We start from the raw sequence: 27,155 nt of genomic DNA on the forward strand, positions 1-27,155 counted from the left end.
TTGCCGGAGAGGAAGGAAGCCGCTCAGTGATTTCACCATGAGGCCAATGGTGACTTTAAAACAGTTACAGAGTTTAATGGCTGTGATAGGAGAACACTGAGGATGGATCAAACACATTGTAGTTACTCCACAGTACTAAACTCATTGACATAGTGAAAAAGAGGAACCAGTTTGCAACAACGCACTAAAATAATATCACAATAAAATGTAAATTAACTTTTGGTCCTGAATACAAAGTGTTATGTTTGGGGCAAATCCAATACAACACATTACTGAGTACCACTTGTAACGGCGTTCTTCGTTTGTCGAAAGAGAGTCGGACCGAAATGCAGCGTAGTGGTTACTCATGTCTTTAATGAAAAAAGTGACGATACATGAAATAACTTAATAAATACAACAAAAACAACAAACGGAACGTGAAACTATTACAGCCTATCTGGTGAAACTACACAGAGACAGGAACAATCACCCACGAAAGACAAAGCGAAACTCAGGCTACCTAAATACGGTTCCCAATCAGAGGCAACGAGAATCACCTGACTGCTGATTGAGAACCGCCTCAGGCAGCCAAGCCTATACAACACCCCTAATCAGCCGCGATCCCAAATACTACAAACCCCAATACGAAATACAATAAGGCGGGAGACTCCGACAGCGCAGGAGGGGAGAAAGGCTCCGACAGCGCTGGAGAGGCGGGAGACTCCGACATCGCAGGAGAGGCGAGGCGCACTGTAGGCCTGATGCGTGGTGCGGGCACTGGTGATACTGGAGCGAGGACACGCACAGGAAGCCTGGTGCGGGGAGCTGCTACCGGAGGACTGGTGTGTGGAGGTGGCACAGGATGTGCAAGACTAGGGATGTGCACAGGAGGCCTGGTGCGTGAGGCTGGCACCAACTTCACCAGCCGACTAACACGCACCTCAGGACGAGTATGGAGCGCTAACTCAGGTGCCATCAAATCCCCGACACGATCCGTCGGACGAATATGATATCTATAGCACCAAGCTAGCAACTCCCTCATTACTCTCCACTCCACTTTCCCCATTAACTCCTTCACAGTCTCTGCTTCGCTCACCTCTAACACCGGCTCTGGTTCTGGTCTCCTCCTTGGCTCCTCACGATAAACAGGGAGAGTTGGCTCAGGTCTGACACCTGACTCATCCACTCTCCCTCTGAGCCCCCCCCCCAATAAATTTTTTGGGGTGACTTTCGGGTTTCGCTCTGCGCCGCCGTGACTCCATTCGCCTATAGCCTTCTTCGCACTGCTCTAGCGAATCCCATGCGGGCTCCTGCACTCTCTCTGGGTCGGCCGCCCACCTGTCGACTTCTTCCCACGTCGTATACTCCATGCCATTGCTGTCCATAACGTCCTCCCATGTCCATTCCTCCTTTCGCTTTTCCTGCGGTCGCTGCCTGTTTCCACGCCGCTCGGTCCGTATGTGGTGGGTGATTCTGTAACAGCGTTCTTCGTTTGTCGAAAGAGAGTTGGACCGAAATGCAGCGTGGTGGTTACTCATGTCTTTAATGAAAAAAGTGACGATACATGAAATAACTAAATAAATACAACAAAAACAACAAACGGAACGTGAAACTATTACAGCCTATCTGGTGAAACTACACAGAGACAGGAACAATCACCCACCAAAGACAAAGCGAAACTCAGGCTACCTAAATACGGTTCCCAATCAGAGGCAACGAGAATCACCTGACTGCTGATTGAGAACCGCCTCAGGCAGCCAAGCCTATACAACACCCCTAATCAGCCGCGATCCCAAATACTACAACCCAATACGAAAATACAATAACATAAACCCCTGTCACACCCTGGCCTGACCAAATATATAACGAAAACACAAAATACAATGACCAAGGCGTGACACCACTCTCCATATCCATCTCTCCTCTATCCATCTCTCCTCTTTCCATCTCTCCTCTATCCATCTCTCCTCTATCCATCTCTCCTCTATCCATCTCTCCTCTTTCCATCCCTCCTCTATCCATCTCTCCTCTATCCATCTCTCCTCTATCCATCTCTCCTCTTTCCATCCCTCCTATATCCATCCCTCCTCTATCCATCTCTCCTCTATCCATCTCTCCTCTATCCATCCCTCCTCTATCCATCTCTCCTCTATCCATCCCTCCTCTATCCATCTCTCCTCTATCCGTCTCTCCTCTCTGCCTTTCCATTCCAAAGCTGTGGGAAGTAGGGGTGCTGAGGTTGCTGCAGAAACCCCTGAAAATAAATAAAATGGTTTACTTTGTCCATTTCTATGCTTTATTACTGTACTGTACTGTACTGTACTGTACTGTCTGTCTGTCTGTCTGTCTGTCTGTCTGTCTGTCTGTCTGTCTGTCTGTCTGTCTGTCTGTCTGTCTGTCTGTCTGTCTGTATATATACATATTTCTCTCTCTCATCCTCTACACATCTCTACTTCAGCTTGGAATGTCAGGGGAACTTGGATTTGGATCTCCTCTAACATGAAGTCACTGTTGCTAAATGCAATTTGGTTTTGTAAACTAGGAGCATGTCGGAAATCATTCCAGAGGAGAGGAAATGTCTCTGTGTCAGTCTATTGAAGTATATCAGAGCAGTGTCTCAATGTGGCATCAGCTCAACAGTGTTTCCACAGAGGTATATGCTGTAGGAAAATATGTCTCTCTTAGTGTTATGTTCTCAGTAGAAAAGGCAAATGAGGAGTTTTCATGATAGAATTCACGCTCACACACATACACACACACACACACACACACACACACACACACACACACACACACACACACACACACACAGACACACAAAAGCACAGATTCAGCAAACCAATGCCCACATGTAATACTGCAACAAATAAACTCTTAAACATAGTTACTAGATACTTAATAAAGGGAAACAGTGACTGAAGCCCATATTGAAGTGTTGTCAGGACAGAAGCACCCTGAACAGTAAGAGCACATCACTGAGCCAAGCGGCTGAACAGTAAGAGCACATCACTGAGCCAATTGGCTGAACAGTAAGAGCACATCACTGAGCCAAGCGGCTGATCAGTAAGAGCACATCACTGAGCCAATTGGCTGAACAGTAAGAGCACATCACTGAGCCAATTGGCTGAACAGTAAGAGCACATCACTGAGCCAAGTGGCTGAACAGTAAGAGCACATCACTGAGCCAATTGGCTGATCAGTAAGAGCACATCACTGAGCCAAGCGCCTGTGCAGGAGGTACCCCAAACAAGAGGTGGAATCTATTGTCTCTGGTGGGATAATGTCCTGGTTTGGAAAGAACTGTGTGTGTGTGTGTGTGTGTGTATGTGTAATTGTGTGTTCCTTGGTCAGTCCCCTAGTCCTCTCTCAGAAGTACTCCTCTCTTATCGGATCTGGCAGATCGTTCAAGTCCAGGAACACTGATGCGTTGGACAGCTTCCTGCCGTTGCTGGAGAGATCCAGTAGTTCCTCAGCCGTGTTGGGCACTGAGCTGATGTACATGTCCCACACTTGCTCCACATGACCCCCATGACCCCCATGACCCACCCCGACCCCTGGTCCAGAGTCCAGCTCCAGAAGCTTCTGCTTGATCTTCAGGTTCTTCTGGACGTTCCTGCGCTTGTGTTTAAACTCCAGAATGGTCTTGGTGTAGCGATTGATGATGGTGACCGAGGAGGCCATGCAGGCTGTGAACGAGCTCCACGCCAGGCTAGAGAAGAAGAAGGAAGGAAATGGTAGACACAAAGTGAATAAAGAAAATGTGTAACAAATTCTGAAAAAAATGCATCTATGTGAAGTATGGTCCCCTCCCATGTTAGGTTTAGGGTTAAGGTTAGGTTTTGGGGTTAAGGTTAAGGTTAGGGTTAGGCTTTGGGGTTAATGTTAGGGTTAAGGTTTTGTGAATTTTGTATCCCTACAAGTTTAGTTGTACAAGGCTCTCTCTCTCTCTCTGTGTGTGTGTGTGTGTGTGTGTGTGTGTGTGTGTGTGTGTGTGTGTGTGTCTGTCTGTCTGTCTGTCTGTCTGTCTGTCTGTCTGTCTGTCTGTCTGTCTGTGTGTGTGTGTGTGTGTGTGTGTGTGTGTGTGTGTGTGTGTGTGTGTGTGTGTGTGTGTGTGTGTGTGTGTGTGTGTGTGTGTGTGTGTTCTTACATGTATGACCAGCTGTAGTCCCATGACTGAGGCTTCCAGTCCTCTGGCCCCAGACTGACTGTCAGCTGAAAGGCTGTGGTGAACATCATGTGGGCCACCATGCCAAGCAGACCTGGAATGTCAAGAGAAGTTAAATGAGTCTAGTGCTGTAGAAAGGAGCGTCAGAGACAAGTGGGTGAGTTCTATTTTCCACCACAGGGTGACAGTATTGAGCTATAATGTCATGATAACCACTGTCGTCCTTGAGCACTACAGGGTGTGCAGCCATTTCTTCCATCCCATATTCAGCTACAATAATCTTTAATCTAATCCCTAATCTCTAATCTAATCCCTAATCTAATCCCTAATCTAATCCCTAATCTAATCCCTAATCTAATCCCTAATCTAATCCCTAATCTTAATCCTAAACTTCTTGATGATGAGTTGATTTGTTGAATCATCTGTGTTAGTGCTGGGCTGGAACAAAAGACTGCTCCATCTGTAGCAGCTTTCCTAGACCTGGAAACACCTGAAAAACAGCACTGAGGTAAACTGAGAAGAAGAGATTTGCCAGCATAGAGGACTGGCAGAATGACCAATCAACTGGACTATTGGCTAACTTGCAGCTGTTTTTCTGCACTCTTTCCATCTCTCTGCCAAAAACTTCAAATCTCTCTGACAATCATCCCAGTGATAAAAATGAAGTTGAAAATACATAAACTCAGCAAAAAAAGAAACGTCCTCTCACTGTCAACTGCATTTATTTTCAGCAAATTTAACATGTGTAAATATTTGTATGAACATAACAAGATTGAACAACTGAGGCATAAACTAAACAAGTTCCACAGACATATGACTAACAGAAATTGAATAATGTGTCCCTGAACAAAAGGGGGGACCAAAATCAAAAGTAACAGTCAGTATCTGGTGTGGCCACCAGCTGCATTAAGTACTGCAGTGCATCTCCTCCTCATGGACTGCACCAGATATACCAGTTCTTGCTGTGAGATGTTAACCCACTCTTCCACCAAGGCACCTGCAAGTTCCTGGACATTTCTGGGGGGAATGGCCCAAGCCCTCACCCTCCGATCCAACAGGTCCCAGGCGTGCTCAATGGGATTGAGATCCAGGCTCTTCGCAGGCCATGGCAGAACACTGACATTCCTGTCTTGCAGGAAATCACGCACAGAACAAGCAGTATGGCTGGTGGCATTGTCATGCTGGAGGGTCATGTCAGGATGAGCCTGCAGGAAGGGTACCATATGAGGGAGGAGGATGTCTTCCCTGTAACGCACAGCGTTGAGATTGCCTGCAATGACAACAAGCTCAGTCTGATGATGCTGTGACACACCGCACCAGATAATGACGGATCCTCCACTTCCTAATCGATCCCGCTCCAGAGTACAGGCCTTGGTGTAACACTCATTCCTTCGACGATAAATGCAAATCCGACCATCAACCCTGGTGAGACAAAACCGCGACTCGTCAGTGAAGATAACTTTTTGCCAGTCCTGTCTGGTCCAGCGACGGTGGGTTTGTACCCATAGGCAACGTTGCTGCCAGTGATGTGTGGTGAGCACCTGCCTTACAACAGGCCTACAAGCCCTCAGTCCAGCCTCTCTCAGCTTATTGTGGACAGTCTGAGCACTGATGGAGGGATTGTGCGTTCCTGGTGTAACTCGGGCAACTGTTGTTGCCATCCTGTACCTGTCCCGCAGGTGTGATGTTCGGATGTACCGATCCTGTGCAGGTGTTGTTACACGTGGTCTGCCGCTGCGAGGACGATCAGCTGTCCGCCCTGTCTCCCTGTAGCGCTGTCTTAGGCGTCTCACAACACGAACATTGCAATTCATTGCCCTGGCCACATCTGCAGTCCTCATGCCTCCTTGCAGCATGCCTAAGGCACGTTCACACAGATGAGCAGGGACTCTGGGCATCTTTCTTTTGGTGTTTTTCAGAGTCAGTAGCAGGGCCTCTTTAGTGTCCTAAGTTTTCATAACTGTGATCTTAATTGCCTACCGTCTGTAAGCTGTTAGTGTCTTAACGACCGTTCCACAGGTGCATGTTCATTAATTGTTTATGGTTCATTGACCAATCATGGAAAACAGGGTTTAAACACTTTACAATGAAGATCTGTGAAGTTATTTTGATTTTGACAAATGATCTTTAAAAGACAGGGTCCTGAAAAAGGGACGCTTTTAGTTCTATGTTTAGTTATGTACATATTCTTATTACTTCAGATGTCTTTTCCAGACATTGAAACCAGGTGCATTTTAGGTGCTGAGTGTGAAAGGTGAAATTAAGTATCTTCCAGATGTTCGAAAATACCTATGAAAAACAAACACATGCAATGCACGCTGGGTATTATTCTATAGAGCTCCGCCTCAAAAAACAAGTACAGATTTGTTCGGAACAGATCCAATTCTGAACTAATCATAAATGTCTAGGCCGGGGCTCTCCTGGAGAGTCCTGTAGGTTGTTTCAGACGTTTTAACATCACAGTAGAGTACAGTACATTATGGTATGGTACAGGACAATAGAGTTTTATTCAGTAGAGGACAGTAGAGTACGGTATAGTTAAATTTAGTAGAGTAGATTAGAGTACAGTATAATTTAATTTAGTAGGGTAGATTAGAGTATGCTATAGTTTAAGTCAGTAGAGTACACTACAGTACAGTTTAATTCAGTAGATTACGGTATAGTTTAAGTCAGTAGAGTACTCTACAGTATAGTTTAGTTCAGTTGAGTACAGTACAGTAGAGTACACTACAGTGCATTAGAGTAAAGTAGGGTACAATACAGTACACTATATTTTACTTTTCTTTATTGTACTGTACTCTACTGTGTTGTACTGTACTCTACTGTGTTGTTCTGTGTTGTACTGTACTCTACTGTGTTGTACTGTACTCTACTGTGTTGTACTGTGTTGTACTGTACTCTACTATGTTGTACTGTACTCTACTGTGTTGTACTGTACTCTACTGTGTTGTACTGTGTTGTACTGTACCCTACTGTGTTGTACTGTACTCTACTGTGTTGTACTGTACTCTACTGTGCTGTACTGTACTCTACTGTGTTGTACTGTACCCTACTGTGTTGTGCTGTACTCTACTGTGTTGTACTGTACTCTACTGTGTTGTACTGTACCCTACTGTGCTGTACTGTACTCTACTGTGTTGTACTGTACTCTACTGTGTTGTACTGTACTCTACTGTGTTGTACTGTACCCTACTGTGTTTTAATGTACTCTACTGTGTTGTACTGTACTCTACTGTGTTGTACTGTACTCTACTGTGTTGTACTGTACTCTACTGTGTTGTACTGTACCCTACTGTGTTTTAATGTACTCTACTGTGTTGTGCTGTACTCTACTGTGTTGTACTGTACTCTACTGTGTTTTAATGTACTCTACTGTGTTGTACTGTACTCTACTGTGTTGTACTGTACTCTACTGTGTTTTAATGTACTCTACTGTGTTGTACTGTACTCTACTGTGTTGTACTGTACCCTACTGTGTTTTAATGTACTCTAATTTTCTTTATTGTACTGTGTACTGTAATGTACGGTAATGTGCTGTCCTGTGCTGTCAAAACTTGTGAGACAAATACTGAACAAAAATATAAATGCAACATGCGACAAAGATTTGACTGAGTTACAGTTGATCAGTCAATGTCAGAAAGTCAGTCAATTGAAATAAATTCATTCGGCCGTAATCTTTGGATTTTACATGACTGGGCAGTGGCACAGCCATGGCTTGGCCTGGGAAGGCATGGGCCCACCCGCTTGAGAGCCAGGTCCACCTACTGGGGAGTTAGGCCCAGCCAATCAGAATTCGTTTTTCCCACAAAAGGGCTTTTTGACAGACAGAAATACTCCTCGGTTTCATCAGTTGTCTGGGTGGCGGGTCTCAGACGATCACGCAGGTGAAGAAGAAGGATGTGGAGGTCCTGGGCTGGCGTGGTCTATGGTTGTGAGGCCAGTTGAACGTACCGCAAAGATTCTCTAAAATGACGTTGGAGGCGGCATATGTTAGAGAAATGAACATTAAATGCCCTGGCAACAGCTCTGGTGGACATTCTTGCAGACAGCATGCCAATTGCACATTCCCTCAAAAATGTTCACATCTGTGGCATTGTGTCGTGTGACAAAACCGCACATTTTAGAGTGGCCTTTTATTGTAATTATCATGCAATTATCATCTTCTTGATATTCCACACCTGTCAGGTGGATGTATTATATTGACAAAGGAGAAATGCTCACAAACAAGGATGCATAAAATTTGAAAGACATTTCTGTGATCTTTTATTTCAGCTCATGAAATCTTTATCTCTCTCTTTCTCCCACATCACTCTTTCTCTCTCTCTCTCTCTCTCTCTCTCTCGCTGTTTCTCCTACATCTCTCTCTCTCTCTCTCTCGCTGTTTCTCCTACATCTCTCTCTCTTTCTTTCTCGCTCTTTCTTTCTATTTCTCCTACTTCTCTCTCTCTCTCGCTCTCTCTCTGACCTTTCCCCCCCATCTCTCTCATGTCTCACTCTGACCTCCCCCCCTCTCTCTTTTCACATCTCTCTCTCTCTCTCTCTCTCCCCCCCTCTATTTCCGGCTGGGCTAGTAACATGACAGCCGAAGCAAGGGATCTCCTCAGACTCCCAAAAAAGTGAGGGAACAGAAAAAACATGAGGAATAACAAACAGACTCTGTGCCAATCCGATTAGTGGTTAAGCCCCCCAAATCTCAGACTGAACAAGAGCAGAGCTGATAGCAGCAGAGAACGTGTTCTCAGCATCCCCCTTCTCCCATTCACTCTCATGTTAATTCTCAGCATATTTCTACATATGTTAATCAATCATGTCAGACATCCTCTTTACAAACTACCGGAGCTTCAGTCCGAATCCACACACTTAACATGAAGAGCCTTGTACGGTGTAACCTAGCCTTCCTTGACAGAGTCAGGACTGGAATTCTGCTGACATTGGTCATATGTGATTTGTTTCAGGAAACTAGGCGTATGTCGCGCGTCACTACTTAACAGGAGAGCCATTTGAACGTAAACTTTGTTTTGGTTTATTTGATCAAAATGCATTTTTTTTGTAGCTAGCTACATTTTCAAATATTACATGTTTCTAATTTTGTCAGAAAGTCATTTTCATTTCAAGTTAAAGTTTACTGTTAGCTAGCTAGCTAATGTTAGCTGGTTGGCTAGCTAGCTAACGTTACGTGTATGAACTTATTATTCGTATCTCAGAGCCATTTGCTTGGCTAGTTATAGCCTAATGTTTGCCAAATGTTGCCATTTCAAGTTAAAGTGTACTGCTAGCTAGCTAGCTAATGTTAGCTGGCTCGCTAGCTAAAGTTACGTGTAGTAATATTATAATAATGATCTGTGTAGTAATATTATTCATATAGCTGAGCCATTTGTATTGCTAGTCATTACCTACTGTTAGCTAGCTAACATTGAACCTGGTTGGTTAGCTACCTGCAGATTCATGCAGGGTAGTAACGTCGAGTTGGGATTATGGTTCATTGTTTAGCTAGCTACTATGCAAGTAACCATTTCAATAGAATGTTTATAATGTCACTGCGACAACTGACGATTGACGTAGATGGTAAATTCACTCTGGCTATCTACTACGATTTCAAAGCACTCTCGTCTGAGTGTGCCAGAGCACATAATAACTGACACATTTACGAACATTCAACACCCGTTGAATATGGCCAGTGTTAGTAAACGTTGGCAAAACAGCATAATTCAATTGTTGCCAGCAGCACAGTTGCAGTCCCCAACACTCTAGATAACATGTAAAGTGCCTAACCAGTTCTGCTAGGGCGAGTAAAATGGACAGAGTGAGGTGTTCTCTCATTTGTGTCTGAAAGTAGCTACAGTAGCAAGCTAGCCAACGTTAGCCTGTTGGCTAGCTTAGCCTTGATTGCTGTTAGGTCAGAACACTTGGATCAACCCTACTCCTTGGCCAGAGCGCACTCTGAATGCTCTGAGAGCGAAACGCTCTGAATTTACGAAGGGACAATCTGACAACGCTCTCAGTTTACGACCGCCCAGAGCTGTGGCATTCCAGATAAAATGTACGAACACACCCGTAGTATAAACCAGTCTTTAGTCTTGAAATCTTTTGTTGTTTAGTACATGTGAATCCTTAAAGAGATGGGTGGGGCTAAGGCCTAAGAGGGTGTGAACGATGCTGAATGGGTGGGGCTAAGGCCTAAGAGGGTGTGAACGATGCTGAATGGGTGGGGCTAAGGCCTAAGAGGGTGTGAACGATGCTGAATGGGTGGGGCTAAGGCCTAAGAGGGTGTGAACGATGCTGAATGGGTGGGGCTAAGGCCTAAGAGGGTGTGAACGATGCTGAATGGGTGGGGCTAAGGCCTAAGAGGGTGTGAACGATGCTGAATGGGTGGGGCTAAGGCCTAAGAGGGTGTGAACGATGCTGAATGGGTGGGGCTAAGGCCTAAGAGGGTGTGAACGATGCTGAATGGGTGGGGCTAAGGCCTAAGAGGGTGTGAACGATGCTGAATGGGTGGGGCTAAGGCCTAAGAGGGTGTGAACGATGCTGAATGGGTGGGGCTAAGGCCTAAGAGGGTGTGAACGATGCTGAATGGGTGGGGCTAAGGCCTAAGAGGGTGTGAACGATGCTGAATGGGTGGGGCTAAGGCCTAAGAGGGTGTGAACGATGCTGAATGGGTGGGGCTAAGGCCTAAGAGGGTGTGAACGATGCTGAATGGGTGGGGCTAAGGCCTAAGAGGGTGTGAACGATGCTGAATGGGTGTAGACAAAGAAGAGCTTTCTGAAAAGTGAGGTTACAAGTTAATCAACTTTCAAAGCAGAATGACTTTCCCATTGTTCCAAACTTTAGTGTATGATATACCATTGTCTAGCTCTGAGTTTCTACTTTTATCCAATGTAAAATACACCATTTCAAATTTTGCTACATAAGACCGAATCTAGCCGGTCTATCATGATGCATTTCCTACAGATTTAATAATATGCTTTTCAGTGGCAGTGTTTGATTGGAGTTCATTCCACATCAAGCATTTTGGATTTTGGATATGGGATAATTCTGCTCCCCTGTAGTTTCCATCTGTCTTGTATGTGTATGGAGAGCCAGGCAGCACCTCTACTTGCACACCACCTTATCTTTCCTCTCTAAAACTTAGCCAGGCTTATTACCCAGACTGGTGTGTGAAGCTGAAGTTGTTCTCTTCTTGGTAATGGTAAAGCATGAAATGAATCACACATATGGGCTGTTTGTGCTAAAACAAAGACCTGAGATAGTGAAAGTATATTTTCCCTCTCTCTCTCTCTCTCTCTCTCTGTCTACCTCTCTCTCTCTCTCTCTCTCTCTCTCTCTCTCTCTCTTCATGCCCCGATCTCTCTCTCCCTCCATACCCCCCATCTCTCTCTCTCTTCATGCCCCCCTCTCTCTCTCTCTCTACCCCCCTCTCTCTACCCCCATCTCTCTCTCTCTTCATGCCCCCATCTCTCTCTCCCTTCATACTCCTCTCTCTCTCCCCTCTCACCCTTTTTGTCTCTCTACATTCCCTCTCTCTCTCTCTCTCTCTCTCTCTCTCTCTCTCTCTCTCTCTCTGTCTACCTCTCTCTCTACCTCTCTTTCTACCTCTCTCTCTCTCTCTCCCCTCTCACCCTTTTTGTCTCTCTACATCCCCTCTCTCTCCATACACCCCACGATCAGTTAGTTTAATAAGGGTTTCTCTAGTTTCTGGCCTCTAGCATTCCTGTATTAACCATTACAACAAGATGCTGAGCTGGGTAAACTGTTTAAGCTTCTCTATAACCTAGATGAACACAATAAAAACAGTCACAAAGGAAAACCCTTTTACTGATTTATTTGGATCAGGGATTGGCAACTGGCGGCCTCATTTCTACAATATATATATATATATATACACTGCTCAAAAAAATTAAGGGAACACTAAAATAACACATCCTAGATCTGAATGAATGAAATATTCTTATTAAATACTTTTTTCTTTACATAGTTGAATGTGCTGACAACAAAATCACACAAAAATTATCAATGGAAATCAAATTTAGGTGGAGACATGGAGGTCTGGATCTGGTCTCAAAATTAAAGTGAAAAACCACACTAATGGCTGATCCAACTTTGATGTAATGTCCTTAAAACAAGTCAAAATGAGGCTCCGTAGTGTGTGTGGCCTCCACGGGCCTGTATGACCTCCCGACAACGCCTGGGCATGCTCGTGATGAGGTGGCGGATGGTCTCCTGAGGGATCTCCTCTCAGACCTGGACTAAAGCATCCGCCAACTCTTGGACAGTCTGTGATGCAACATGGCGTTGGTGGATGGAGCGAGACATGATGTCCCAGATGTGCTGAATTGGATTCAGGTCTGGGGAACGGGCGGGCCAGTCCATAGCATTAATGCCTTCCTCTTGCAGGAACTGCTGACACACTCCAGCCACATGAGGTCTAGCATTGTCTTGCATTAGGAGGAACCCAGGGCCAACCGCACCAGCATATGGTCTCACAAGGGGTCTGAGGATCTCATCTCGGTACCTAATGGCAGTCAGGCTACCTCTGGCGAGCAAATGGAGGGCTGTGCGGCCCCCCCAATGAAATGCCACCCCACACCATGACTGACCCACCGCCAAACCGGTCATGCTGGAGGATGTTGCAGGTAGCAGAACGTTCTCCACGGCATCTCCAGACTCTGTCACATGTTCTCAGTGTGAACCTGTTTTCATCTGTGAAGAGCACAGGGCGCCAGTGGCGAATTTGCCAATCTTGGTGTTCTCTGGCAAATGCCAAACGTCCTGCACGGTGTTGGGCTGTAAGCACAACCCCCACCTGTGGACGTCGGGCCCTCATACCACCCTCATGGAGTCTGTTTCTGGCCGTTTGAGCAGACACATGCACATTTGTGGCCTGCTGGAGGTCATTTTGCAGGGCTCTGGCAGTGCTCCTCCTGCTCCTCCTTGCACAAAGGCGGAGGTAGCGGTCCTGCTGCTGGGTTGTTGCCCTCCTACGGCCTCCTCCACGTCTCCTGATGTACTGGCCTGTCTCCTGGTAGCGCCTCTATGCTCTGGACACTACGCTGACAGACACAGCAAACCTTTTTGCCACAGCTCGCATTGATGTGCCATCCTGGATGAGCTGCACTACCTGAGCCACTTGTGTGGGTTGTAGACTCCGTCTCATGCTACCACTAGAGTGAAAGCACCGCCAGCATTCAAAAGTGACCAAAACATCAGCCAGGAAGCATAGGAACGGAGAAGTGGTCTGTGGTCACCACCTGCAGAACCACTCCTTTATTGGGGTGTCTTGCTAATTGCCTATAATTTCCACCTGTTGTCTATTCCATTTGCACAACAGCATGTGAAATGTATTGTCAATCAGTGTTGCTTCCTAAGTGGACAGTTTGATTTCACAGAAGTGTGATTGACTTGGAGTTACATTGTGTTGTTTAAGTGTTCCCTTTATTTTTTTGAGCAGTGTATATTTAGGAACTCAGTCGGAGTATCAACCTCCTGTTGAGAGTTAGAATAATAGAAGAGACAAGGTGCAAATTTCAAAATTTGTTTGTGGATCAACAGTTTTTCTCTGTTAAAACATGTCAACTAACATTTTTTAGATTGATAAATTAGCCTAGCCGAACTTGCAGTAATCATGGTTGAATTACCGACCGGGGGTGGCAGCCATTGATTTTGTTAGTCATTCTCACTCAGATATCATATTAAAAACTGCAAAAAGTTATCTCCACCCTATGGCAGAATGTGTAGAATTGAAGGAAATTAGCTGTAACACAGACAATATTTCTCTCCGCACCATGGCAAAATGAGTAGAAATGCATGAAATGTGTAATAAAATAGGGAAATCTTCTCCCCGACCAAAGACAAAATGTGCAATAAAATGGCAATCTTTTCTCTACGCCCCATGACAAAATGTGTAGAATAGCAGGAAATTAACGTTTTCTCCAAGCCCCATGACAAAATGTGTAGAATAGCAGGAAATTAATGTTTTCTCTACGCCCCATGACAAAATGTGTAGAATAGCAGGAAATTAACGTTTTCTCTACGCCCCATGACAAAATGTGTAGAATAGCAGGAAATGAACGTTTTCTCTACGCTCTCAAGAGAGGGGCAGAAACATGTCGCTTAGGGCCCCAAAAGGCCAGGGACCGCTCTGACTGCATGTGTGGGCATGGATATGGGTATATATGTGGGTATAGATGTGGGTATAGATCTGGGTATAGATCTGGGTATAGATGTAGGTATAGATCTGGGTATAGATGTAGGTATAGATGTGAGTATTGATGTGGGTATAGATGTAGGTATAGATGTGGGTATAGATCGGGGTATAGATGTAGGTATAGATGTGGGTATAGATGTGGGTATAGATGTGGGTATGGGTGTGGGTATAGATGTGGTTATGGATATGGGTATAGATCTGGGTATAGATGTGGGTATAGGTCTGGGTATAGATCTGGGTATAGATCTGGGCATGGATATGGGTATAGATCTGGGTATAGATATGGGTATAGATCTGGGTATAGATCTGGGCATGGATATGGGTATAGATCTGGGTATAGATGTGGGTATGGGTGTGGGTATAGATGTGGTTATGGGTGTGGGTATAGATATGGTTATGGATGTGGGTATGGATGAGGGTATAGATGTGGGTATGGATGTGGGTATAGATGTGGTTATAGATGTGGGTATGGATGTGGGTATAGATGTGGGTATGGGTGTGGGTATAGATCTGGGTATATATGTGGTTATAGATGTGGGTATGGATGTGGGTATAGATGTGGTTAAAAATGTGGGTATGGATGTGGTTATGGATGTGGGTATGGGTGAGGGTATAGATGTGGTTATAGATGTGGTTATAGATGTGGGTATGGATGTGGGTATAGATGTGGTTCAAAATGTGGGTATGGATGTGGGTATAGATGTGGGTATGGATGTGGGTATAGATGTGGGTATAGATGTGGGTATGCATGTGGGTATGGATGTGGTTATAGATGTGGGTATGGATGTGGGTATAGATGTGGGAATGGATGTGGGTATGAATGAGGGTATATATCTGGGTATAGATTATTTGTATAGATGTGGTTATAGATGTGGGAATAGATGTTGGTATAGATGTGGGTATAGCTGTGGGTATATATGTGGGTATGGACGTGGGTAAGGATGTGGGTAGGGAGGTGGGTATGGATGTCGGTATAGATGGATAACTCCCGTGAGATGAGACTGTAGGCAGGACAGGATAACTCCCCTGAGATGAGACTGTAGGTAGTACAGGATAACTCCCCTGAGATGAGACTGTAGACAGGACAGGATAACTCCCCTGAGATGAGACTGTAGGCAGGACAGGATAACTCCCCTGAGATGAGACTAGGCAGGACAGGATAACTCCCCTGAGATGAGACTAGGCAGGACAGGATAACTCTCCTGAGATGAGACTAGGCAGGACAGGATAACTCCCCTGAGATGAGACTGTAGGCAGGACAGGATAACTCCCCTGAGATGAGACTAGGCAGGACAGGATAACTCTCCTGAGATGAGACTAGGCAGGACAGGATAACTCCCCTGAGATGAGACTGTAGGCAGGACAGGATAACTCCCCTGAGATGAGACTGTAGGCAGGACAGGATAACTCCCCTGAGATGAGACTATGTTCATTTGAGAACAGTTTAACTTTGTTTTTACATGCCAGTTAAATCAGTGGTTGATTTGAGGTGGTTTGGTCATCCATTCCATTAATGGGGAACATAAAACAAAACGTTTTCTGACATTTCATTGTTTACTCTTGGTTTATATCTGCGAACCAATTTCTACCTACAGTAGTCTTTAGTGATGACCCCCATTTCAGCGTTTCAGAGTTCAGTTCGATGGTACATTTTGTGGATTTCTGAGGTTACTGTTAATGCCTTCATCAAGAACAAAAACATTGAATTACCAATATCGGACGAGTGCCAAACAACCGCAAATGACCTGGACGCAAGACAAGAAGTTTGGAGACAGCCAAGAGGTTTGGAGACAGCCAAGAGGTTTGGAGACAGCCAAGAGGTTTGGAGACAGCCAAGAGGTTTGGAGACAGCCAAGAGGTTTGGAGACTGCCAAGAGGTTTGGAGACTGCCAAGAGGTTTGGAGACAGCCAAGAGGTTTGGAGACAGCCAAGAGGTTTGGAGACAGCCAAGAGGTTTGGAGACTGCCAAGAGGTTTGGAGACAGCCAAGCGGTTGGGATGACAGCCAAGAGGTTTGGATGACAGCCAAGAGGTTGGGATGACAGCCAAGATGTTTGGAGAGTGCCAAGAGGCTTTAAGCCTATTCCTGGATGGACAAGCATTTGCGCATAGTCCAGGAGAATCTAAACCAGACCGGAGGGTCCAAAGTCTAGACCATCACTTAGCCAACAGAACATCTAGACCATCACTTAGCCAAAACAACATATAAACCATCACTTAGTCACAGAACATCAAAACATCACATAGCCAACAGAACATCTAGACCATCACATAGCCAACAGAACATCTAGACCAGCAGTTAGCCAACAGAACACCTAGACCATCACATAGCCAACAGAACATATAGACCATCACGTAGCCAACAGAACATCTAGACCATCACATAGCCAAAAGAACATCTAGACCAGCAGTTAGCCAACAGAACACCTCGACTATCACATAGCCAACAGAACATATAGACCATCACATAGCCAACAGAACATATAGACCATCACGTAGCCAACAGAACATCTAGACCATCACGTTGCCAATAGAACATATAGACCATCACGTAGCCAACAGAACATATAGACCATCACGTAGCTAATAGAACATATAGACCATCACGTAGTCAACAGAACATATAGACCATCACGTAGCCAATAGAACATCTAGACCATCACGTAGTCAACAGAACATATAGACCATCACGTAGCCAACAGAACATATAGACCATCACGTAGCCAATAGAACATATAGACCATCACGTAGCCAACAGAACATATAGACCATCACGTAGCTAATAGAACATATAGACCATCACGTAGTCAACAGAACATATAGACCATCACGTAGCCAATAGAACATCTAGACCATCACGTAGTCAACAGAACATATAGACCATCATGTAGCCAACAGAACACCTAGACCATCACATAGCCAACAGAACATCTAGACCAGCAGTTAGCCAACAGAACACCTAGACCATCACATAGCCAACAGAACATATAGACCATCACGTAGCCAACAGAACATCTAGACCATCACGTAGCCAATAGAACATCTAGACCATCACGTAGCCAACAGAACATATAGACCATCACGTAGCCAATAGAACATATAGACCATCACGTAGCTAATAGAACATATAGACCATCACGTAGCTAATAGAACACCTAGACCATCACGTAGCCAACAGAACATATAGACCATCACGTAGCTAATAGAACATCTAGACCATCACGTAGCCAACAGAACATATAGACCATCACGTAGCTAATAGAACATCTAGACCATCACGTAGCCAACAGAACACTGGAGTATTGTGTCTGCAGACGAACTCAGACGACAGCACCAGATGAATACTAATCCAGATAAAACTAGACAAGCTGTCTGAAAAACACAACGCCTCATAGTATAAATGGAAGAGTAGATTTCAACTCCAGCCCAGTCTGCAGACCCACAGATAGCAGTGAGCAGTGCTCCATGGGTATAAGTAAGTCACTGTTTTAGGGTCCCTCACTGAGTAAAGCTGCCTAAAGCTGCCAGCATGAAGACCGTGTTGATCTAAAGGGTTTCTGTAATCAGAATCAGCAACAAACAAACAAACTAAACACTTTTCTACCTGAGAGGAATAATGAGGAGAGGAGAAAAGTGACTGATTCAATAGCAAGAGTCACGCACACATAAGAGAGCATGTAAAGTGTTGTTACCTGACAGGACAGTGAACATGGCAGCGAAGGCGTTGAGTTTGAGTCCGTTGATGACGTTTCCTAAGTGACACGCCTCTATGGACATGAGGATGCCTCCGGTGGCCAGGAGGAGAATATAAAGACACTCTGCCACGATACACAGCCACAGCACTCCTACAGAAGGAGAGAGAGAGAGAGGCAAGGGGATGGGAAAGAGCGACAAATGGGAGAGGAGAGGGAGGGAGGTGAGAAAAAGAGAGCAGGGAGGGAGGGAGGGAGGGAGGGAGGGAGGGAGGGAGGGAGGGAGGGAGGGAGGGAGGGAGGGAGGGAGGGAGGGAGGGAGGGAGGGAGGGAGGGAGGGAGGGAGTATAGAGACACATACATTGAGGGGGAGGTTAGGAAAGGGAGTTGGACCAGTGACCCATTCACCATATCATTAACCTCCACTGTAACGGTGAAGATTCATCTGTCTCTAAGAGACAGACAGACACACCACCTGACCTACACTCCCTGCCTGGGTTATGGATGATGGGATGAATGGTCCTTGATATGATTGCGGGCTTCTAACACAATTTTTATTTTTAAATGTGCAATAAGTGATGTTGTTACTAGGGTTTTTACTGTAGTTATTACTGAGTTGTTACATAGTAATAGGGGGCAACTTAATGTAGCGTTTTAACGTTGGCATGACAATAATAACTACATGTTATTACTAACCAGTTACAGTGTAATTACGTAGACTGTGCTTTAAGACCTGTAGAAAAAATAGTTAGAATTTTAAAGTTAAAAGTAGGCCTTAGACCTAGATGAATAATTGAATCTATTCATATCTCTTAGCGATAGACCAATCCTTTTTACTTGCTCTGACCAAACTCTTAAATGGGATTTCAATGATTAATCAAAGGTGATCATTTTTATTACACGGCAGGATTAAGGTGTATATTAAAGAGATCAGGGCAGTCTGTGATTTATTCAAGTGAATCTCACATACGTGCCTCTTTCGCAGTTTTGTACTTTTGTTGTTGTTGTCTACCTGAGAGTATCCCTTTAGCTATTACTATAACTTAAGCTTCCTAGCCAACATATCCCCCGCCTCAAAAGCACAGAGAAAGGATTTATTGGATGAAATCAGAACTGAGATCAATTACATTAAAACGAACAAAACTCGGGTTAGAAATGTATCATAATAATACCCATATTGGGTACAGAGAAAGTGATATCGGACTCTAATTAGGCACAGAGAGGATGTGTGTGTGTGTGTGTGTGTGTTGAACAGTATTTTGTATTGAAGTGAATTAGGCACGGAAAGAATGTGCCGACACAGAGGAGGTAAAACTAATGAAGGAGGGATGTCTGACTGACATGCACGTTGCTTCTAGTGGCAGTTTGGAACTCGGTGGTGAGTGTTGCAACCGAGGACAGACGATTTTTATGCGCTATGTGCTTCAGCAATCGGTGGTCCCGTTCTGTGAGCCCGTGTGGTCCACCACTTTGCGGCTGAGCCGTTGTTGCTCCTAGATGTTTCCACTTCACAACAACAGCACTCACAGTTGAAAGTGGCAGCTCTGGCAGGGCAGAAATTTGACGAACTGACTTGTTGGAAAGGTGGCATCCTATGACGGTGCCACGTTGAACGTCACTGAGCTCTTCAGTAAGGCCGTTCTACTGCCAATGTTTGTCTATGGAGATTGCATGGCGGTGTGCTTGATTTTATACACTTTTATATGCTGAAATAGCCAAATACACTAATTTGAAGGTGTGTCCACATACTTTTGGCCATGTAGTGTATCTCAGTCACAGCAAGTAAAAACCTTCTGTAACCATTACTAGGAACATTGCCGTAGTTAACAATAGGTAGGTCTTCAAAATACCCTACATGGCTTAATATTCAACATAAACAGTTTAGGAGTTATTATCACTCTAACCTGTCCCCTATATGCATTACATTATTATGGCATTATCACACATCCCTTGAATTGGTACAGCGTTCCCACTAACGGGTGCAACAAATATAGCCACTTACATGGCAAGCCTCCAAAGATGCTAATGAGCGAGTGATTCTTTCCCCCTCCCCAAACAGTTTACCGCAATGCACTATAATTTACAGAATGCTGCAGTAAATATACAGCAAAACAGCAATATAGTACTTTGATAAAAAGTATTTTAATAAAACTGCAGCAACAGTTATGTAATTCTATATTACAGTATACCAAATAATAATTTATATTTTATATCACTACCAGATATAGTAGAGGGCTTAAGGGGTAAATATTCAACCATTAAACAATTTAAAAGGTCCTGAACAGTAATTGTAAAAAGTACTTTTTCTCTCATGGCTAACAACCAGGAAGTTTGAAAAAACAGGCAGAGAGGGTGGGGACCTTATATTCATGAGCTCACCTTGACTGACAGCTCTTTGAAACACCTCTATCAAGCAACATGGATGCAGTGAGCAGGGTTGCAGTAAAATCATCTCAAGCTAATTTGGTGACACACAAAACAACTCAGACAATATTAACATTGCATCAATGAGATTTTATATATATATATAGTCTCCCAGTCTCTGCCGCAGAAAAACATCCCCACAGCATGATTCTGCCACCACCATGCTTCACCGTAGGGATGGTGCCAGGTTTCCTCCAGATGTGACACTTGGCATTCAAGAGTTCAAGAGTTTCATCAGACCAAATAATCTTGTTTCTCATAAATTAGTTATTTTTTTTTGCAAACTCCAAGCAGCAGTGATGGAAAAAGTCCTCAATTGTCATACTTGAGTACATGTAAAGTAAAGAGGCCTGTAATCGCTGCCAAAGGTGCTTCAACAAAGTACTGAGTAAAGGGTCTGAATACTTATGTAAATGTTATATATCATTTTACATTTTTTATAAATTAGTAAACATTTCTAGATATCTGTTTTTTCTTTGTCATTATGGGATATCGTGTGTAGATTGAAGAGGGAAAAAAACGATTTAATTAATTTTAGAATAAGCCTGTAACGTAACAAAATGTGGAAAAAGTCAAGGGGTCTGAATAATTTCTAAAAGCACTGTGTACGTATATATAGATATATATATTTAAATATCTCCCATTTGGCATGTATTTTGTGATATTACTTTACAGCACCACTGACTGATGTGCTTACTTGACAACTGCGTCAGAGATTTGAATGATCTAGCTGTATAAACCACGCCCCCTCTGCAAACACGCCTTCTCTGATGTTAGTTACAAGCCAGTACTTATTTAAATTAGTTAAGAGAATATCATGTTACCATTGGTGTATTAAAATAAGAGTTAAAGTGATGTCACCTTGTGCCATTAACAATGAATCCAAGTGTTTGACATGGGGGAGGGGACCAGTAACTTTATGATCAAACTTTATCAATGTAGAAGCAACAGTTATTTTTCATAATTTTATCAAGTTTACTTAAAATATCATGCAATTTCATGAAAAACATGATTTTGTCTGTTGATGACCTGTAAGAAACTCTTCTAAACTGACAGGGTCTACAAGCCAAAACAGATAAAAAAAGACATGGCTAAACACTCAACCATTATTTAAGGTTTGAGACTTGCTGCCACTCTGCTCTAATGCTGATATGCAGTTTATTGTTAATTAAGGTACTACTACTACATATCACATAAATTGGTATAGCACTCTTGCTAATAGGGCAACAAGTATAGCCTCTTACAAGGAACACATCAACATGTGTTAATGAGCCACATCAAAACCATGCAGCAACAAAAGGGTGGGTGGAACTGAATTACAGTAAATTACTGTACATTTACAGAAGAACGTTTTTAGACTGCAAAAACACAGTATGATAATGTATTATGTGGGGGTGTTACTGAATTACAGTAAATTACTGTAGATTTACAAGATTAATTTCAGAAATAAATACGAAATTGTAGTTTAATCAGTGGGGTACAGAATTTTCACTAATGGTTGCAACAAATATAGCCGCTTACAAGGTTCGCCTCAAAATAATGTTAATGAGACAGAGATTATTTCGCCACCCACAACATTTTCCTACAATGCACCATAATTCGCATTATGCTGCTGTAAAAACAGCAAAACAGATCATACAGTAATTTAATGTAAAATGGTATTATAAAAGTCCAGCAATTGTTGTAATTTTACAGCAGTTTAGAGGAATGGTAATTGAGCCCCGAAAATGCATTGGCCTTTACAGCACTGTACTGTAATATAGAGTTGCTGTAAATGTACAACTATTTGTTACAGTGCAGTAGCTCCCCAGGAAAACCCAGCATTTCTAATCCTCTTAAATTATGCTACTGTAGGTTTTCACTTTTTAATTCACACTTTCAAATAAATCTAAGGATAACTTCAATCTCAGTAGAGCCCAGCATGAGACCATACTCCAGGACTATTAAGTGACTGGGTTCAATTTGCAACCTTCGAGCAAGTTGCACCCTTCGAGCTGCACTTGCAATTCCTAATATGAGAGATGACTGGAATCTTGAAAATAAACAACAACACCCATAGCCATTCACAGATTAATAGAACAAGTGTAATAACATGTTATTATGCAAAACCTACCTCTTTCGTGTGAGGGCGCAACATAAATGAAACTTCTGCAGTTTTCACCTGAAATAGAATATGCCACACAATCAAACACAATACAATCAAACACTCAATCATCAGTTTTCTAAGGCGCATGTCTGGGTAAACGGGTGGCTAACCCAGTGCAGTCTTTAGCTCCATCCCTGATGAAACACCTGATTCTACTACTCAGCTTCTCATCAAATCAAATCGAATGTTATTTGTCACATGCGGCGAATACAACAGGTGTACCGTGAAATGCTTACCTTACAAGCCCTTAACAAACAATGCCGTTCAAGAAAGAGTTAAGAAAATATTTAATAAATCAACTAAAGTAAAAAATAAAATAAAAAAGTAACACAATAAAATGACATAACAATAAGGAGGCTATACAGGGGGTACCGTTACGGAGTCAATGTGCGGGGTATAGGTTGGTCAAGGTAGTTTGTACATGTAGGTTGGAATAACAAACAGCGAGTAGCAGCAGTGTAAAAAACAAAGGGATGGTCAATGTCATTAGTCTTGGTGGTTATTTGATTCATTGTTCAGCAGTCTTATAGCTTGGGGGTAGAAGCTGTTAATAATGTGCCTTTTGGACCTAGACTCCGTGGTCTGGTACTGCTTGCCGTGCGATAGCAGAGAGAACAGTCTATTTACAGGACCTTGACCTAGAATTTTGATATCATGTGTCACGCCCTGGTCGAAGTATTATTGTGTTTGTCTTTATTTATTTGCTCAGGCCGGGGTGTGACATGGGTTTATTGTGGTGTGTTTTGTCTTGGGGTTTTGTTAGTTATTGGGTGTGTGGCTTAGTGGAGGTATCTAGCAAAGTCTATGGCTGTCTGGAGTGGTTCTCAATCAGAGGCAGGTGTTTATCGTTGTCTCTGATTGGGAACCATATTTAGGCAGCCATAGTCTTTGAGTGTTTTGTGGCTGATTGTTCCTGTCTTTGTGTTTGCACCAGATAGGGCGGTTTCGGTTTTCACATTGTCATTATTTTGTAGTTTCTTCATGTATAGTTTTTCCTTCATTAAAATATCATGAATCATCATCACGCTGCATTTTGGTCCGATCCTTGCTATACTTCTTCGTCAGAGGAGGAGATAGAAGAAAGCCGTTACAGAATCACCCACCACAACAGGACCAAGCAGCGTGTCAACAGGCAGGAGCAGCAGGATAAGAGGCAGCAGGAGCAGCCCAAAGAGGAGTACGGTTTGGACTACAAGAGTATGGACTATACTTCTCGGGAGGAGATAGACAGGTGGGCGGTCGACCCAGGGAGAGTGCCGGTGCCCGCCTGGGATTCGATGGAGCAGTGCGCGGAAGGTTATCGGAGAATGGAGTTGGCGAAGCAAGCACGGCGGCGCGGACGGAAGCCCGAGAGTCAGCCCCAAAAATCTATTGGGGGGGGGGCTCACAGGGAGTAGGGCTACGCCAGGTTGGAGACCTGCGCAAACTCCCTGTGCTTACCGGGGGGCTAGAGAGACCGGGCAGGCACCGTGTTATGCAGTGGTGTGCACGGTGTCCCCAGTGCGGGTGCATAGCCCGGTGCGGTACATTCCAGCTCCGCGTATCGTCCAGGCTAGAGTGGGCATCGAGCCAGGTAAGGTTGGGCAGGCTCGGTGCTCAAGAGCTCCAGTGCGCCTGCACGGTCCGGTCTATCCAGTACCACCTCCACACACCAGCCCTCCGGTGGCAGCTCCCCGCACCAGGCTTCCTGTGCGTGTCCTCGGCCCAGTACCACCAGTGCCAGCACCACGCATCAGGCCTACAGTGCGCCTCGCCTCTCCAGCGCTGCCAGAGCCTTTCGTCTCTCCAGCGCTGCCAGAGCCTTTCGTCTCTCCAGCGCTGCCAGAGCCTTTCGTCTCTCCAGCGCTGCCAGAGCCTTTCGTCTCTCCAGCGCTGCCAGAGCCTTTCGTCTCTCCAGCGCTGCCAGAGCCTTTCGTCTCTCCAGCGCTGCCAGAGCCTTTCGTCTCTCCAGCGCTGCCAGAGCCTTTCGTCTCTCCAGCGCTGCCAGAGCCTTCCTCATCTCCAGCGCTGCCGGAGTCTCCCACTTGTTCAGCGCTGCCGGGGGGCCTTTCTCCTCTTCTGCGCTGCCGGAGTCTCCCCGCCTGTTCAGCGCTGCCAGAGCCTTCCTCCTCTACAGCGCTGCTGGAGTCTCCTGCCTGTTCAGCGCAGCCAGAGCTGCCAGCCTGCATGGAGCAGCCAGAGCTGTCAGTCTACATGGAGCAGCCAGAGCTGCCAGTCTGCATGAAGCAGCCAGAGCTGCCAGTCTGCATGGAGCAGCCAGTCTGCATGGAGCAGCCAGAGCTGCCAGTCTGCATGGAGCAGCCAGAGCTGCCAGTCTGCATGGAGCAGCCAGAGCTGCCAGTCTGCAAGGAGCTGCCAGTCTGCAAGGAGCTGCCAGTCTGCAAGGAGCTTCCCCTCGGTCCCGAGCTTCCCCTCGGTCCCGAGCTGCCCCTCAGTCCCGATCTGCTCCTCAGTCCAGTGGGGTTCTGGGTGAGGACTACTAGGCCATGGTCGGCGGCGAGGGTGGACTATCCAAGGACGCGAGGAGAAGGGACTAAGACATTGATTGAGTGGGGTCTACGTCCCGCGCCGGAGCCGCCACCATGGACAGAAGCCCACCCGGACCCTCCCTATTGTTTTGAGGTGCGGCCGGGAGTCCGCACCTTAGGGGGGGGGGTTCTGTCACGCCCTGGTCGAAGTATTATTGTGTTTGTCTTTATTTATTTGGTCAGGCCGGGGTGTGACATGGGTTTATTGTGGTGTGTTTTGTCTTGGGGTTTTGTTAGTTATTGGGTGTGTGGCTTAGTGGAGGTATCTAGCAAAGTCTATGGCTGTCTGGAGTGGTTCTCAATCAGAGGCAGGTGTTTATCGTTGTCTCTGATTGGGAACCATATTTAGGCAGCCATAGTCTTTGAGTGTTTTGTGGGTGATTGTTCCTGTCTTTGTGTTTGCACCAGATAGGACTGTTTCGGTTTTCACATGTCATTATTTTGTACTTTCTTCATGTATAGTTTTTCCTTCATTAAAATATCATGAATCATCATCACACTGCATTTTGGTCCGATCCTTGCTATACCTCTTCGTCAGAGGAGGAGATAGAAGAAAGCCGTTACATCATGGATGGTCAGTCCTTGCATCCATAGCTCTGTCTATGATTTTGAGAGCGGTTACATTTCTCCAGCCCAGTCCCTCAGTTTTTAACAAAATCGTGGCGGGGTTGCAGCTTTGTTATAGTTTGAACTGTAGATTTTCCCTTTAAAATAAACAGCTAAATTAAATATGCTTTTTCTACTTTCTCGTATGTTTTTAAAAATACGTTTTTGTTCGATTTTTTGTATGTAAAATGGGTAATATTCATAATATGATTATGAAAATCTCAGAGTAAAAACAACCACAGTCACATTTTAAGGATTTTGCGTTGGTGCGTAATTAAATTAAAACGATCGTTTTAATGTGTGTGTGTGAGTGTGCTGGCAGCTCACAGAAAATCATTGGATATTTCACTCAAAAGACAAGAACGATTACATAGGTCTAGACTAAAAATGAGCATAGTCTATAATTCTGAGAACCCAATTCTAACTTTCCATTTAAAAGACGGGCTAGTTCCATGCGTACAGCTGCGCCACATCGCAGTGCGCGAAAAAGTTTTGTTCGCGGAGTTTATCTCTCTTACCTGTCATATTGACGTTCTCCTCGCACGAAAACCAGATCCCGGTGTGGAACTTCCTCATAAGGTACTTGTCCTCGCCGGTCTCCCAGATGTACTGGACCAGTCTGCTGTCATTCATGTTCGAGCTGTTGAACCTGATACAGAACGACTGTCTGGTGGTGGTGACCGGTCCCGTACAGAAAGGTTTCGCCACTTTCCGTGTCCCCTCGCACCAGTAGCTTGTAGTCAACGCAACCACGGCTAGAATCAGCGCGAGGAAGTTCAACGTAATAGCCAGAGATACTCTCCGCCGCCGGTCTATCCCCCCCATAACAGCAACCAGGAAAGGGAGACGCGCTAATCCCAAGGTTTAACACAGTATATGGCGATTTTTCCTTAGATCCTCCTAATGTAGGATAATCGGGCTTTCCGTTACTATACTGCGGGTAATTACAGTTGCGCGAGACTCCTGCATGACGAGCTAATCCTCAAATATGTTCTTCTGAGCCTGGTACTCTGAGACTTTGTAGCTAACACTCCTCCTCATCATCATATCCCCCCTTCTCCCCGCCTCTCTCTCTCATTCCCTCTCCCATTTATTTAGTATTCCCCCCCCTCTATCTCACCTCCCATCATATCAATTATGGTGTGTGTGTGTGTGTTTGTGTTGTGGAATTGGTTGAGTCCCTTGGCATCAAAGTCAGCATTCCTTTTCCCCAACCCTCCTCCCTCTATCATGACCTCCCCACACAACACACACACGAGGACATTCTATGAGTGTACTGATGTGTCATCACCCATGGCAACACACACTAGTTTCCACACACTCACAGTCATACACACTCACTCGCATCAAAACCAGATTCATTACAGCATTAATGACAGTAATGTATGAAACCAGATTCATTACAGCATTAATGA

General features: G+C 44.7%; 1 protein-coding gene across 1 annotated transcript; it reads right to left on the reverse strand.

The window, feature by feature from the left end:
* Positions 1 to 1,505: 1,505 nt before the first annotated feature.
* Positions 1,506 to 26,734, reverse strand: LOC116355560 (germ cell-specific gene 1-like protein). Its single transcript, XM_031800026.1, has 5 exons — positions 26,259 to 26,734; positions 22,574 to 22,621; positions 18,037 to 18,189; positions 4,127 to 4,238; positions 1,506 to 3,688 (listed from the first exon to the last, which is right to left on the reverse strand). The coding sequence occupies exons 1-5, from the start codon at positions 26,563 to 26,565 to the stop codon at positions 3,346 to 3,348; spliced, it is 963 nt and encodes a 320-aa protein (XP_031655886.1). The 5' UTR covers positions 26,566 to 26,734; the 3' UTR covers positions 1,506 to 3,345.
* Positions 26,735 to 27,155: the final 421 nt, after the last annotated feature.

This window comes from Oncorhynchus kisutch, linkage group LG20, assembly GCF_002021735.2.
Source record: "Oncorhynchus kisutch isolate 150728-3 linkage group LG20, Okis_V2, whole genome shotgun sequence".
Taxonomy (NCBI): Eukaryota; Metazoa; Chordata; class Actinopteri; order Salmoniformes; family Salmonidae; genus Oncorhynchus; species Oncorhynchus kisutch.

Excerpts from the sequence above, each read along its gene's own strand:
- LOC116355560 (XM_031800026.1), bottom strand. The coding sequence starts at position 26,565 with ATGGGGGGGATAGACCGGCGGCGGAGAGTATCTCTGGCTATTACGTTG. Across the intron at positions 18,190-22,573 it reads TGCGCCCTCACACGAAAGAG|GAGTGCTGTGGCTGTGTATC; the intron begins GTAGGTTTTGCA and ends CTCCTTCTGTAG. Across the intron at positions 3,689-4,126 it reads GACTACAGCTGGTCATACAT|CCTGGCGTGGAGCTCGTTCA; the intron begins GTAAGAACACAC and ends CTTCTTCTCTAG.